General features: G+C 28.6%; 2 protein-coding genes across 2 annotated transcripts; one reads left to right on the top strand and one right to left on the bottom strand.

Moving 5' to 3' along the window:
* Positions 1 to 2,434: 2,434 nt before the first annotated feature.
* LOC133305764 (probable BOI-related E3 ubiquitin-protein ligase 3) lies at positions 2,435 to 3,265 on the bottom strand. The gene is made up of 2 exons (XM_061506003.1): positions 3,026 to 3,265; positions 2,435 to 2,938 (listed from the first exon to the last, which is right to left on the bottom strand). The coding sequence occupies exons 1-2, from the start codon at positions 3,263 to 3,265 to the stop codon at positions 2,435 to 2,437; spliced, it is 744 nt and encodes a 247-aa protein (XP_061361987.1).
* Positions 3,266 to 5,459: 2,194 nt separating this feature from the next.
* Positions 5,460 to 6,290, top strand: LOC133305763 (probable BOI-related E3 ubiquitin-protein ligase 3). The gene is made up of 2 exons (XM_061506001.1): positions 5,460 to 5,699; positions 5,787 to 6,290. Exons 1-2 carry the CDS (start codon positions 5,460 to 5,462, stop codon positions 6,288 to 6,290), a joined length of 744 nt encoding a protein of 247 aa, XP_061361985.1.
* Positions 6,291 to 13,832: the final 7,542 nt, after the last annotated feature.

Raw genomic sequence — 13,832 nt, 5'->3', positions numbered from 1 at the left:
GTAATAAATTCTAAAATACATTTTACAGAAAGTTAGAGCTTATCTATACTTATCTACATTGCGAGCCCTAGATTTCATGAAAAAATAAAGCATATTGAAATAGACTGTCAATTTATTCATGAACAATTAGATATAGAGGAAAGTTATACTTATAACTTATTTTCGTTTAAAACCTCTCCCAATTATATCTTAAACGTTAATTTTCGTCAATTAACATTATCATTTATTGTAAATTAATAATTAATTAATGAGTTTAATTTGCGAAAATAATAACCATTGATTGACGTAAAATTATAAATGAAAATAAATTATAAGTATAACCTTCCTCTTATATATATATATATATATATATATATATATATATATTTTATATATATATATATATATATATATATATATATATATATATATATATATATATATTATCTGCATGACTGGTGTTCCGTTGGACCAACCAGCACATATCATGATTTAGGCATTGGACAAAAAACAATTCTAGTTTTCATTGTCCAAATTGGGTCTTTGTTTCCTCCATACTCAAACCTAAGGGTAGAGATGATTTTCAATAAATGTCAACTTCTTCTGATGTGTCTCTGACCTGTCAAAAATGAGACAGGTCAGATTGACCCACCTTTTATAATTGTGTTAAAAATATCAACACATCGTGTTTTGTGACAAGTCAACGTCTTTATATAAAAATAAAATAAAAAAATTGTACTATATATGTCAAAATGCTTACCCAAATTAATAAAATAAATATCAATAATGTTATAAAAATCAAAGAAAGGATTTATTAATCTCATAAGAGATTTTTTATTTTTAATATGCCAAGAGATCTCAAGTGTTAAAGTGATCCATTGTATTATTGAATGTTAAAAATAAATAAATAAAATGACTTGCGGCAGGTTAAATAAAATGACTAGTTGATCTGATATAAAACCTATTTTGCCAATTCTATGGGAGAAGTATTAGATGATCCAAGATTTTTTCTTTCCGGTTTAACTTTTTAAATTTTGAGATCGTATTTTGAATTGTATATTTCGTATTAATTATGCATTTATTCTAATTTTAATTTGATTTAATAGGACCGTTTGAAATCAAATTATTCTCTTATAGTTTAGTTGATCTGATGGATAAAACCTATTTTGCCAATTCTATGGGAGAAGTATTAGATGATCCAAGATTTTTTCTTTCCGGTTTAACATTTTAAATTTTGAGATCGTATTTTGAATTGTATATTTCGTATTAATTATGCATTTATTCTAATTTTAATTTGATTTAATAGGACCGTTTGAAATCAAATTATTCTCTTATAGTTTAGTTGATCTGATGCATAAAACCTATTTTGCCAATTCTATGGGAGAAGTATTAGATGATCCAAGATTTTTTCTTTCCGGTTTAACTTTTTAAATTTTGAGATCGTATTTTGAATTGTATATTTCGTATTAATTATGCATTTATTCTAATTTTAATTTGATTTAATAGGACCGTTTGAAATCAAATTATTCTCTTATAGTTTAGTTGATCTGATGGATAAAACCTATTTTGCCAATTCTATGGGAGAAGTATTAGATGATCCAAGATTTTTTCTTTCCGGTTTAACTTTTTAAATTTTGAGATCGTATTTTGAATTGTATATTTCGTATTAATTATGCATTTATTCTAATTTTAATTTGATTTAATAGGACCGTTTGAAATCAAATTATTCTCTTATAGTTTAGTTGATCTGATGGATAAAACCTATTTTGCCAATTCTATGGGAGAAGTATTAGATGATCCAAGATTTTTTCTTTCCGGTTAAACTTTTTAAATTTTGAGATCGTATTTTGAATTGTATATTTCGTATTAATTATGCATTTATTCTAATTTTAATTTGATTTAATAGGACCGTTTGAAATCAAATTATTCTCTTATAGTTTAGTTGATCTGATGGATAAAACCTATTTTGCCAATTCTATGGGAGAAGTATTAGATGATCCAAGATTTTTTCTTTCCTTTTTAAATTTTGAGATCGTATTTTGAATTGTATATTTTGTATTAATTATGCATTTATTCTAATTTTAATTTGATTTAATAGGACCGTTTGAAATCAAATTATTGTCATATTGTTTAGTAAAAGCTTTAGAAAGGCATCTTATTATGGTCTTTTAGCAAAAGAAAATATTCGCATTTAATTCATTTTTGAAACAATTATCCAAACTGATATCAACCTTGGATGAGACGAGTCCTGCACGTCAACCATGGGGGACTAAGCACTACAAATGTACAGACTAGTCTGTAATTCAGCGCTTATTTTTTTTTTTGATACATATAAAACTAAATACATAAAGGTTTAACAAAAGTACTAAGGCATTTTATTAAATAAGAAAATGAAAAGTAAATTTAGAATAATGGGCCCAAGAGCTAAGCAACTTAACATGATAGGAATATTAGTTTAGAACAAGCAAGTTTCAATGCTAGACATTTTTGGCATCTTGCAGACTGGGCAAGCATCCAGTATTGCATCACAAATTTTGCATGAAGAAATGTGCCTGCACGGGAGGAACACAATACAAGATCTTCCAGAATGACAGCTTTTACAAAGCATCACCTCAGGTTCAAAGTTGGTTACCCCACCACTCTCTACCTGTTTTCCTCCTTTTTCTTCATCTTCTAATCTTTTCTTTTCTCTCCCTTCATCACAGACGGACTCTGCATCATTCGCCACCACTTTACTGGAAGCTTTGATCTCCTCCAAAGTTTTATACAGAAATGATACCGTCTCTTTCTTTTCTTGAGCAACCATCTTCAAAGTTTGATTTTCTGACTCTAATCTTGCTAGATAAACCTGCAATTCTGCCCATTTCTGTATAGCTTTTGCAATTTCTTCATCTTTATCCCTCAGGATGTTAAGTGAACGAGATTTATGCTCTTGCAGCATCAATCTCAATCTCTCATCCTGTCAGTGATAACCAGAATGGATAATCACAAATTTGTTGACAAAGAATATTATTACAAACTGAACCAAATGCATATAAACCCTTACCTGAAACTTGATGTACTGGTTAAATTCTTCCCGGTCCTTCTCAAGTTGAAGAGCAAAGGTAGGAGAATCTGAAACTTCTGAATTATAAAGAAAAAGATTGGGATCAACATGTCCTAAACGCTGTTCTAATTGGTGTTGTTGTTGATGGTTCTGTTGGAAATAGAGACTAGACTCAACAAGCCCAACACCATAATTACCATTGTTGCTAGATGAGCCTGCAGCATTACTCTGGTACGACATACTTGGTAAGATCAAAGCCTGAACCTTTTCCTCAAATTTCCTTCAACTTATGCAGCACATGCTCAAATGAATGGATAATTGTATGTGGGAGCTATTGTGGATGTGCAAATATATATACACACAAGAAATTGTTTGAACAAAAAGAAAAGTACCAAAGACACTTCGCGATCAAGTAACAGTTTCATATTGAAATTTCTATCAACAGAAATCTCACATTAATAAGACTCAATTAACATAAATTTTGATTGAGCAGAAAGAGTAACTGAAGAACTTAAAAGGAAACTAACGAGGTAAAGTGTAGGATTTTCTGGGATGAGGTAAGCAAAAACGTACCACATGCAGATTTTGAGACTAAACAATCGGGTGAGAGATGTTTACGAAAAAATTAAAAATAAAAATCGGGTCAGAGATTTCAGAGGCGTTTGTTCTGCTTTGAATAAATGGATGAGTCGGTGTTTATTGAAAATAAAAAGTGAAATACCTTGTCAGCATGATTATTTGAAAATGAAATAAAAGCAAAAATCATATTATTTAGGCAATTCATTTAAGCTCTCACAAATTTGTAAAAAGGGAAATCCAAAACAGAAAACAATCCATGATTTAAGCTCTCACACTAATTATGAAACAAATTTTAGGATTTTCAAAAAACTGAAAAATGATCCAATCCAAACCGAAAAAAATTGGATTGGATCAAATTTGATAAAAAACCAAACCGAATGGATGATTACATGATCAAACCGAAGGGATAGGTTCGAATGATTTTTGCTTTCAAAATCGATTCAATCCAGACCACGAACACCCCTATCATTTACAATTGCTATCAAAGATAATATGGTTTTCTATAATTTTTCAATTTAATTTATAATATATAAACATTTTTATACGAGTTGCCTAATTAACCATCTAACATTTTTTTAACAAACAAAAGTATTTAATAAAATTATCAGCACTCTTAACAAATCCTGAATTGTTAATTCGCAATAAATGATAACCGTTGATTGGCGGAAATCAACGGTTAAGATGTGGTAGTAACATTGGTAGTAACATTATTTAGTTGTCACAATATCCAATCCCATCATTTAGTAGGGGTGTTCATCAACCGATCCAAATCGATCCAAACTACAGTGAACGAACGAAAATACCGATAACCGATTAAATCGAAAACCAAAAAATCAAAAACTGAAAAAAAAATAGCAAGTTTTAATTGGATTGGATCGATTTTCGGATTGGTTGGTGAGAACCGATCCAATATATTAATTCTCTTCTACCTACTTAGGTCTTTCCTCAATCATAGCCCAAAAGTCTATGCCAAAGACTCATTAACCCATCAATTAAACCCAAGAAAAAACCTAGTCACATCTAATCAACAAAATTTCATTTGTGTAGAGTTTCATATCTCGTTGTCCAAAAAAAAAGCTATATTATCTTTTACAGATTTTTTTTTTTTGTATTTCAAAACAAAAATTACAAAGCCAATATATACAAAATATGTTATTTGCACACTAATTATGAAACAAATTTTAGGATTTTCAAAAAACTGAAAACTGATCCAATCCAAACCGAAAAAAATTGGATTGGATTTGATTGGATCAAATTTGATAAAAAACCAAACCGAATGGATGATTACATGATCAAACCGAAGGGATAGGATCGGATGATTTTTGCTTTCAAAATCGATTCAATTCAGACCACGAACACCCCTATCATTTACAATTGCTATCAAAGATAATATGGTTTTCTATAATTTTTGAATTTAATTTATAATATATAAACATTTTTATACGAGTTGCCTAAATAACCATCTAACATTTTTTTAACAAACAAAAGTATTTAATAAAATTCTCAGCACTCTTAACAAATCCAATCCAATCTGCATGTGGTACGTTTTTGCTTACCTCATCGCAGAAAATCCTACACTTTACCTCGTTAGTTTCCTTTTAAGTTCTTCAGTTACTCTTTCTGCTCAATCAAAATTTATGTTAATTGAGTCTTATTAATGTGAGATTTCTGTTGATAGAAATTTCAATATGAAACTGTTACTTGATCGCAAAGTGTCTTTGGTACTTTTCTTTTTGTTCAAACAATTTCTTGTGTCCACAATAGCTCCCACATACAATTATCCATTCATTTGAGCATGTGCTGCATAAGTTGAAGGAAATTTGAGGAAAAGGTTCAGGCTTTGATCTTACCAAGTATGTCGTACCAGAGTAATGCTGCAGGCTCATCTAGCAACAATGGTAATTATGGTGTTGGGCTTGTTGAGTCTAGTCTCTATTTCCAACAGAACCATCAACAACAACACCAATTAGAACAGCGTTTAGGACATGTTGATCCCAATCTTTTTCTTTATAATTCAGAAGTTTCAGATTCTCCTACCTTTGCTCTTCAACTTGAGAAGGACCGGGAAGAATTTAACCAGTACATCAAGTTTCAGGTAATGGTTTATATGCATTTGGTTCAGTTTGTAATAATATTCTTTGTCAACAAATTTGTGATTATCCATTCTGGTTATCACTGACAGGATGAGAGATTGAGATTGATGCTGCAAGAGCATAAATCTCGTTCACTTAACATCCTGAGGGATAAAGATGAAGAAATTGCAAAAGCTATACAGAAATGGGCAGAATTGCAGGTTTATCTAGCAAGATTAGAGTCAGAAAATCAAACTTTGAAGATGGTTGCTCAAGAAAAGAAAGAGACGGTATCATTTCTGTATAAAACTTTGGAGGAGATCAAAGCTTCCAGTAAAGTGGTGGCGAATGATGCAGAGTCCGTCTGTGATGAAGGGAGAGAAAAGAAAAGATTAGAAGATGAAGAAAAAGGAGGAAAACAGGTAGAGAGTGGTGGGGTAACCAACTTTGAACCTGAGGTGATGCTTTGTAAAAGCTGTCATTCTGGAAGATCTTGTATTGTGTTCCTCCCGTGCAGGCACATTTCTTCATGCAAAATTTGTGATGCAATACTGGATGCTTGCCCAGTCTGCAAGATGCCAAAAATGTCTAGCATTGAAACTTGCTTGTTCTAAACTAATATTCCTATCATGTTAAGTTGCTTAGCTCTTGGGCCCATTATTCTAAATTTACTTTTCATTTTCTTATTTAATAAAATGCCTTAGTACTTTTGTTAAACCTTTATGTATTTAGTTTTATATGTATCAAAAAAAAAAATAAGCGCTGAATTACAGACTAGTCTGTACATTTGTAGTGCTTAGTCCCCCATGGTTGACGTGCAGGACTTGTCTCATCCAAGGTTGATATCAGTTTGGATAATTGTTTCAAAAATGAATTAAATGCGAATATTTTCTTTTGCTAAAAGATAAGATGCCTTTCTAAAGGTTTTACTAAACTATAAGAGAATAATTTGATTTCAAACGGTCCTATTAAATCAAATTAAAATTAGAATAAATGCATAATTAATACGAAATATACAATTCAAAATACGATCTCAAAATTTAAAAAGTTAAACCGGAAAGAAAATATCTTGGATCATCTAATACTTCTCCCATAGAATTGGCAAAATAGGTTTTATCCATCAGATCAACTAAACTATAAGAGAATAATTTGATTTCAAACGGTCCTATTAAATCAAATTAAAATTAGAATAAATGCATAATTAATACGAAATATACAATTCAAAATACGATCTCAAAATTTAAAAAGTTAAACCGGAAAGAAAAAATCTTGGATCATCTAATACTTCTCCCATAGAATTGGCAAAATAGGTTTTATCCATCAGATCAACTAAACTATAAGAGAATAATTTGATTTCAAACGGTCCTATTAAATCAAATTAAAATTAGAATAAATGCATAATTAATACGAAATATACAATTCAAAATACGATCTCAAAATTTAAAAAGTTAAACCGGAAAGAAAAAATCTTGGATCATCTAATACTTCTCCCATAGAATTGGCAAAATAGGTTTTATCCATCAGATCAACTAAACTATAAGAGAATAATTTGATTTCAAACGGTCCTATTAAATCAAATTAAAATTAGAATAAATGCATAATTAATACGAAATATACAATTCAAAATACGATCTCAAAATTTAAAAAGTTAAACCGGAAAGAAAAAATCTTGGATCATCTAATACTTCTCCCATAGAATTGGCAAAATAGGTTTTATCCATCAGATCAACTAAACTATAAGAGAATAATTTGATTTCAAACGGTCCTATTAAATCAAATTAAAATTAGAATAAATGCATAATTAATACGAAATATACAATTCAAAATACGATCTCAAAATTTAAAAAGTTAAACCGGAAAGAAAAAATCTTGGATCATCTAATACTTCTCCCATAGAATTGGCAAAATAGGTTTTATCCATCAGATCAAGTAAACTATAAGAGAATAATTTGATTTCAAACGGTCCTATTAAATCAAATTAAAATTAGAATAAATGCATAATTAATACGAAATATACAATTCAAAATACGATCTTTAAATTTAAAAAGTTAAACCGGAATGAAAAAATCTTGGATCATCTAATACTTCTCCCATAGAATTGGCAAAATAGGTTTTACCCATCAGATCATTTTATTTATTTATTTTTAACATTCAATAATACAATGGATCACTTTAACACTTGAGATCTCTTAGCATATTAAAAATAAAAAATCTCTTATGAGATTAATAAATCCTTTCTTTGATTTTTATAACATTATTGATATTTATTTTATTAATTTGGGTAAGCATTTTGACATATATAGTACAATTTTTTATTTTATTTTTATATAAAGACGTTGAACTGTCACAAAACACGATGTGTTGATATTTTTAACACAATTATAAAAGGTGGGTCAATCTGACCTGTCTCATTTTTGACAGGTCAGAGACACATCAGAAGAAGTTGACATTTATTGAAAATCATCTCTACCCTTAGGTTTGAGTATGGAGGAAACAAAGACCCAATTTGGACAATGAAAACTAGAATTGTTTTTAGTCCAATGCCTAAATCATGATATGTGCTGGTTGGTTCAGCGGGACACCAGTCATGCAGATAATATATATATATATATATATATATATATATATATATATATATATATATATATATATAAATATATATATATAGATAATATATATATATTTAAGAGGAAGGTTATACTTATAATTTATTTTCATTTATAATCATATCCTAATCGTTGATTTACGTCAATCAATGGTTATTATTTTCGCAAATTAAACTCATTAATTAATTATTAATTTACAATAAATGATAATGTTAATTGACGAAAATTAACGTTTAAGATATAATTGGGAGAGGTTTTAAACGAAAATAAGTTATAAGTATAACTTTCCTCTATATCTAATTGTTCATGAATAAATTGACAGTCTATTTCAATATGCTTTATTTTTTCATGAAATCTAGGGCTCGCAATGTAGATAAGTATAGATAAGCTCTAACTTTCTGTAAAATGTATTTTAGAATTTATTACCTTTTTGTCATAAAATTATTAGGTGACGAAGGTTTATCTCGTTTAATATTTATAATATCTATATTTCTCCTTTTGTGGATGGTTCAATAGTCAATAAACAATGAATTAAAAGCAAAATGCATTGCAAACATGGTTCTCATATAGACTCTTCTCATTTTGCAGAAAATAGAATCAAAAGAAAACAGTACATGGATACTCCAAGATAGCTGCACAAATGCCTTATTTTCTATAATTACTCACGAAATTGGCTATAGAGAAGTGGCTTCCAATGGAACGTTCTCAACACAAAACACACGTTTTACACAGTTCAGACCTTAGATCAAATATGTTGTGGGCAATTACAACTAAACACACAACCAAATCAACAAGATATGCAGAGAATCATCAAAATTGGCCCATTGGTAGAAGAACACTAAACACACAGGCAAATTACTGAGAAGCGAAATAATAATAATAATAATAGATTCGAGTTCAAGCAAAGGGTGACGTAAGCTTGCCTACTACTAGTAACCAGACGATTTGTCTTTCGCTGATGCTGCTCCAAATCTTATTCTCTTCACGCAGAAGCTATCTACAGAAATTTTACTCTAAAAAAAATGAGTGCAATCTCCTCATCTCAAACTCAATGAATGACGAGTAGAGATCTGAACTTATTTGAGAAAAATTTATTCATCATTTTACCTTTTTAATGTTTTCACTAACCATGAACGCAACACTTGGAAAGCAGATCAAAACTCGAATGCAAATCTATCAAAAGAAGAAGTTCCACCTTATTCAACAAAAAAAAGTTAGATTCACGAGGAAGAAGATTTAAAAAAAGAAAGAAAAGAAACTTACATTTTCTCTGAACTGAGAAAGTGCTGGGGCTACGAAAATAGAAGAGTGTTAGGTTATATAGATGAAATTTTTTAAGTTAAATTAATTTTGAATATTTTTTATTATATTAATTATTTAATTCAAGTTTTATATATTTTGACGGTGAGAATTTGTGATTGGCTGTAGTGGATCCAAGCTAATTATATGTTGGGCTGGCCCTTTCAAAAACCGACGTCAATCAACCGACTTTAAGTTTGTGATTTGTTGTAGTGCGCCACAAGTCATTTTATTTATTTATTTTTAATCTTCAATAATACAATGGATCACTTTAACACTTGATCAGATCTCTGAGCATATTAAAAATAAAAAATCTATTATAGATTAATAAAGTCTTTCTTTGATTTTTTGTAACATTATTGATATTTATTTTATGGGTTCATTTTTTCTGCCGTTACTGCAGATAAGTGTAAGCCAATACGACGTTGTTTTGGGCAAAAATCATGGTATTTTTGTAATTTTAATTTATTTCAGGGTTATAATAGTCTTTATATTTATAGTTTTTTAAGATTTCAATACCAAAACGACGTCGTTTTGGGAATAAATGCTGATAATTTATCTGCATTAACTGCAGAAATATTTTTCCCTTATTTTATTTGGGTAAGCATTTTGACATATAAAATGCAATTATATAAAAATATATATATATATATATATAAATATATAAAAGAAATAATTAAAAGATAAAATAGATAAAGGATTTGCAACTTAATTATTATTTTAATAATCTAAGATACCTTATTTTATATATAAATATAAACATAAATATTTAGAAATGCAGAGGTATGTGGCCCACATTGATTTGAATTTTTTTTATTATAATAAAGTTTATCTTGTATATAGTGTCTATTGAATTTTATCTACATCGTATAAACAAATGAATAATCCTTCTTAACACGTTTTTTTCTCAATAAGAAATAGATAAGACTTGTAAAAAAGGAATAGATAAGATTGTACATGGATAAAAGATAATTTGTTATCATAAACAAAATTTTAATTTAAAAAAAAATTATGATATTGTAATATTATCCCATAATTTTCCAATTAAATATTATAATAATTTGATAAACAAAATTTCAAATTTGAACATGTTTCTTAAATACAATTTTGTTTTTATCCTGAATATGATAATATTTAAAATTTATGATAAATCACTATAGATAATAAATTTAAAACATTAATGACGAGAAATTTGTCATTAATAATAGAAATTATATTTTTTTTAGTAATACAAAATAAACAATATATATTTATGTTTTAGGTATTAATAATTTTATGTATACAAATTATTTTACTGGGAAACTTAATTATCAATAACATATTAATATTAATTATTTGAGACTAATTATGATAGACTCAAACTTTTTATCTTTAATGATGAAACTTGGACAATGGTCACTAGTAATAGAATTTGATTATCGATAATATCATAGATGTAAAAAACAAAATTAATTTTTTGTTACTAATACTTTTTTAATATTAGTGACATATTCTTTATCATCAATAATATTTTGATGTTAAATATTTGTGACAAATTATTATAGACAGAAATGATTCAAGCATTAATTAATGAAGAACAATTTGTCACCAACAATAAAATATAATTCACAATTTTTATAATCATTACTAATATTACTAATATGATATAATATTAATAACAAAGTCAAATTGTTCATCGTCACTAATAAATTAATATTGAATTTTGAAGACAAATTATTACATAGACTAATTTTGGTTTCATTTTTCATTGAGGTTTTGTTCCAGGAGGGATGTTATTTTGACTACCAAAAGTTTCCACTACCACCTTACTACCTATCTAATCACCATTGGATTAACATTTTCTCTCTCTTCAAAAACTTTTTAACATTCTCTCTCTTTGATCCAATTGTGATTTAATAGGTAGTAAGGTGGTAGTGGACACTTTTTGTAGTCAAAAACGTTAGATGGTTATTTAGGCAACTCGTATAAAAATGTTTATATATTATAAATTAAATTGAAAAATTATAGCAAACCATATTATCTTTGATAGCAATTGTAAATGATAGGGGTGTTCGTGGTCTGGATTGAATCGGTTTTGAAAGCAAAAATCATCCGATCCTATCCCTTCGGTTTGATCATGTAATCATCCATTCGGTTTGGTTTTTTTATCAAATTTGATCCAATCCAATCCAATCCAATTTTTTTCGGTTTGGATTAGATCAGTTTTCTATTTTTTGAAAATCCTAAAATTTGTTTCATAATTAGTGTGCACATAACATATTTTGTATATATTGGCTTTGTAATTTTTGTTTTGAAATACAGAAAAAAAAATCTGTAAAAGATAATATAACTTTTTTTTTGGACAACGATATATGAAACTCTACACAAATGAAATTTTGTTGATGAGATGTGACTAGGTTTTTTCTATGGTTTAATTGATGGGTTAATGAGTCTTGGGTATAGACTTTTGGGCTATGATTGAGGAAAGACCTAAGTAGGTAGAAGGGAATTAATATATTGGATCGGTTCTCACCAACCAATCCGAAAATCGATCCAATCCAATTAAAACTTGCTATTTTTTTTTCAGTTTTCGATTTTTCGATTTTCGGTTTATTCAGTTATCGGTTTTTCCGTTCGGTCACCGCGGTTTGGATCGATTTGGATCGGTTGATGAACACCCCTACTAAATGATGGGATAGGATATTGTGACAACCAAATAATGTTGCTACCAATTTTACTACCACATCTTAGCCGTTGATTTCCGCCAATCAACGGTTATCATTTATTGCGAATTAACAATTCAGGATTTGTTATGAGTGCTGAGAATTTTATTAAATACTTTTGTTTGTTAAAAAAATGTTAGATGGTTATTTAGGCAACTCGTACAAAAATGTTTATATATTATAAATTAAATTGAAAAATTATAGAAAGCCATATAATCTTTGATAGCAATTGTAAATGATAGGGGTGTTCGTGGTCTGGATTGAATCGATTTTGAAAGCAAAAATCATCCGATCCTATCCCTTCGGTTTGATCATGTAATCATCCATTCGATTTGGTTTTTTATCAAATTTGATCCAATCCAATCCAATCCAATTTTTTTCGGTTTGGATTGGATCAATTTTCGATTTTTGGAAAATCCTAAAATTTGTTTCATAATTAGTGTGCAAATAACATATTTTGTATATATTGGCTTTGTAATTTTTGTTTTGAAATACAAAAAAAAAAATCTGTAAAAGATAATACAGCTTTTTTTTTGGACAACGAGATATGAAACTCTACACAAATGAAATTTTGTTGATGAGATGTGACTAGGTTTTTTCTTGGGTTTAATTGATGGGTTAATGAGTCTTGGGTATAGACTTTTGGGTATGATTGAGGAAAGACCTAAGTAGGTAGAAGAGAATTAATATATTGGATCGGTTCTCACCAACCAATCTGAAAATTGATCCAATCCAATTAAAACTTGCTATTTTTTTTTTCAGTTTTCGATTTTTCGATTTTCGGTTTATTCGGTTATCGGTTTTTCGGTTCGGTCACCGCGGTTTGGATCGGTTGATGAACACCCCTACTAAATGATGGGATAAGATATTGTGACAACCAGATAATGTTACTACCAATGTTACTACCACATCTTAACCGTTGATTTCCGCCAATCAACGGTTATCATTTATTGTGAATTAACAATTCAGGATTAGTTAAGAGTGCTGAGAATTTTATTAAATACTTTTGTTTGTTTAAAAAATGTTAGATGGTTATTTAGGCAATTCGTATAAAAATGTTTATATATTATAAATTAAATTGAAAAATTATAGAAAACCATATTATCTTTGATAGCAATTGTAAATGATAGGGGTGTTCGTGGTCTGGATTGAATCGATTTTGAAAGCAAAAATCATCTGATCCTATCCCTTCGGTTTGATTATGTAATCATGCATTCGGTTTGGTTTTTTATCAAACTTGATCCAATCCAATCCAATCCAATTTTTTTCGGTTTTGATTGAATCAGTTTTCGGTTTTTTGAAAATCCTAAAATTTGTTTCATAATTAGTGTGCAAATAACATATTTTGTATATATTGGCTTTGTAATTTTTGTTTTGAAATACAAAAAAAAGAAATCTGTAAAAGATAATATAGCTTTTTTTTGGACAACGAGATATGAAACTCTACACAAATAAAATTTTGTTGATGAGATGTGACTAGATTTTTTCTTGGGTTTAATTGATGGGTTAATGAGTCTTAGGTATAGACTTTTGGGCTATGATTGAGGAA

The sequence above is a fragment of the Gastrolobium bilobum genome, unplaced genomic scaffold (assembly GCF_033153095.1).
Source record: "Gastrolobium bilobum isolate Gb01-03AN ecotype WA unplaced genomic scaffold, APGP_CSIRO_Gbil_v1 utg27934, whole genome shotgun sequence".
NCBI classification, from domain to species: Eukaryota; Viridiplantae; Streptophyta; class Magnoliopsida; order Fabales; family Fabaceae; genus Gastrolobium; species Gastrolobium bilobum.
Note: the sequence above shows the minus strand (reverse complement) of the source record. Positions and strands in the feature narration are given on the sequence as shown.

Coding starts and splice junctions, on each gene's coding strand:
- LOC133305763 (XM_061506001.1), top strand. CDS start 5,460: ATGTCGTACCAGAGTAATGCTGCAGGCTCATCTAGCAACAATGGTAAT. Junction 5,700..5,786: donor ACCAGTACATCAAGTTTCAG/GTAATGGTTTAT, acceptor TATCACTGACAG/GATGAGAGATTGAGATTGAT.
- LOC133305764 (XM_061506003.1), bottom strand. CDS start 3,265: ATGTCGTACCAGAGTAATGCTGCAGGCTCATCTAGCAACAATGGTAAT. Junction 2,939..3,025: donor ACCAGTACATCAAGTTTCAG/GTAAGGGTTTAT, acceptor TATCACTGACAG/GATGAGAGATTGAGATTGAT.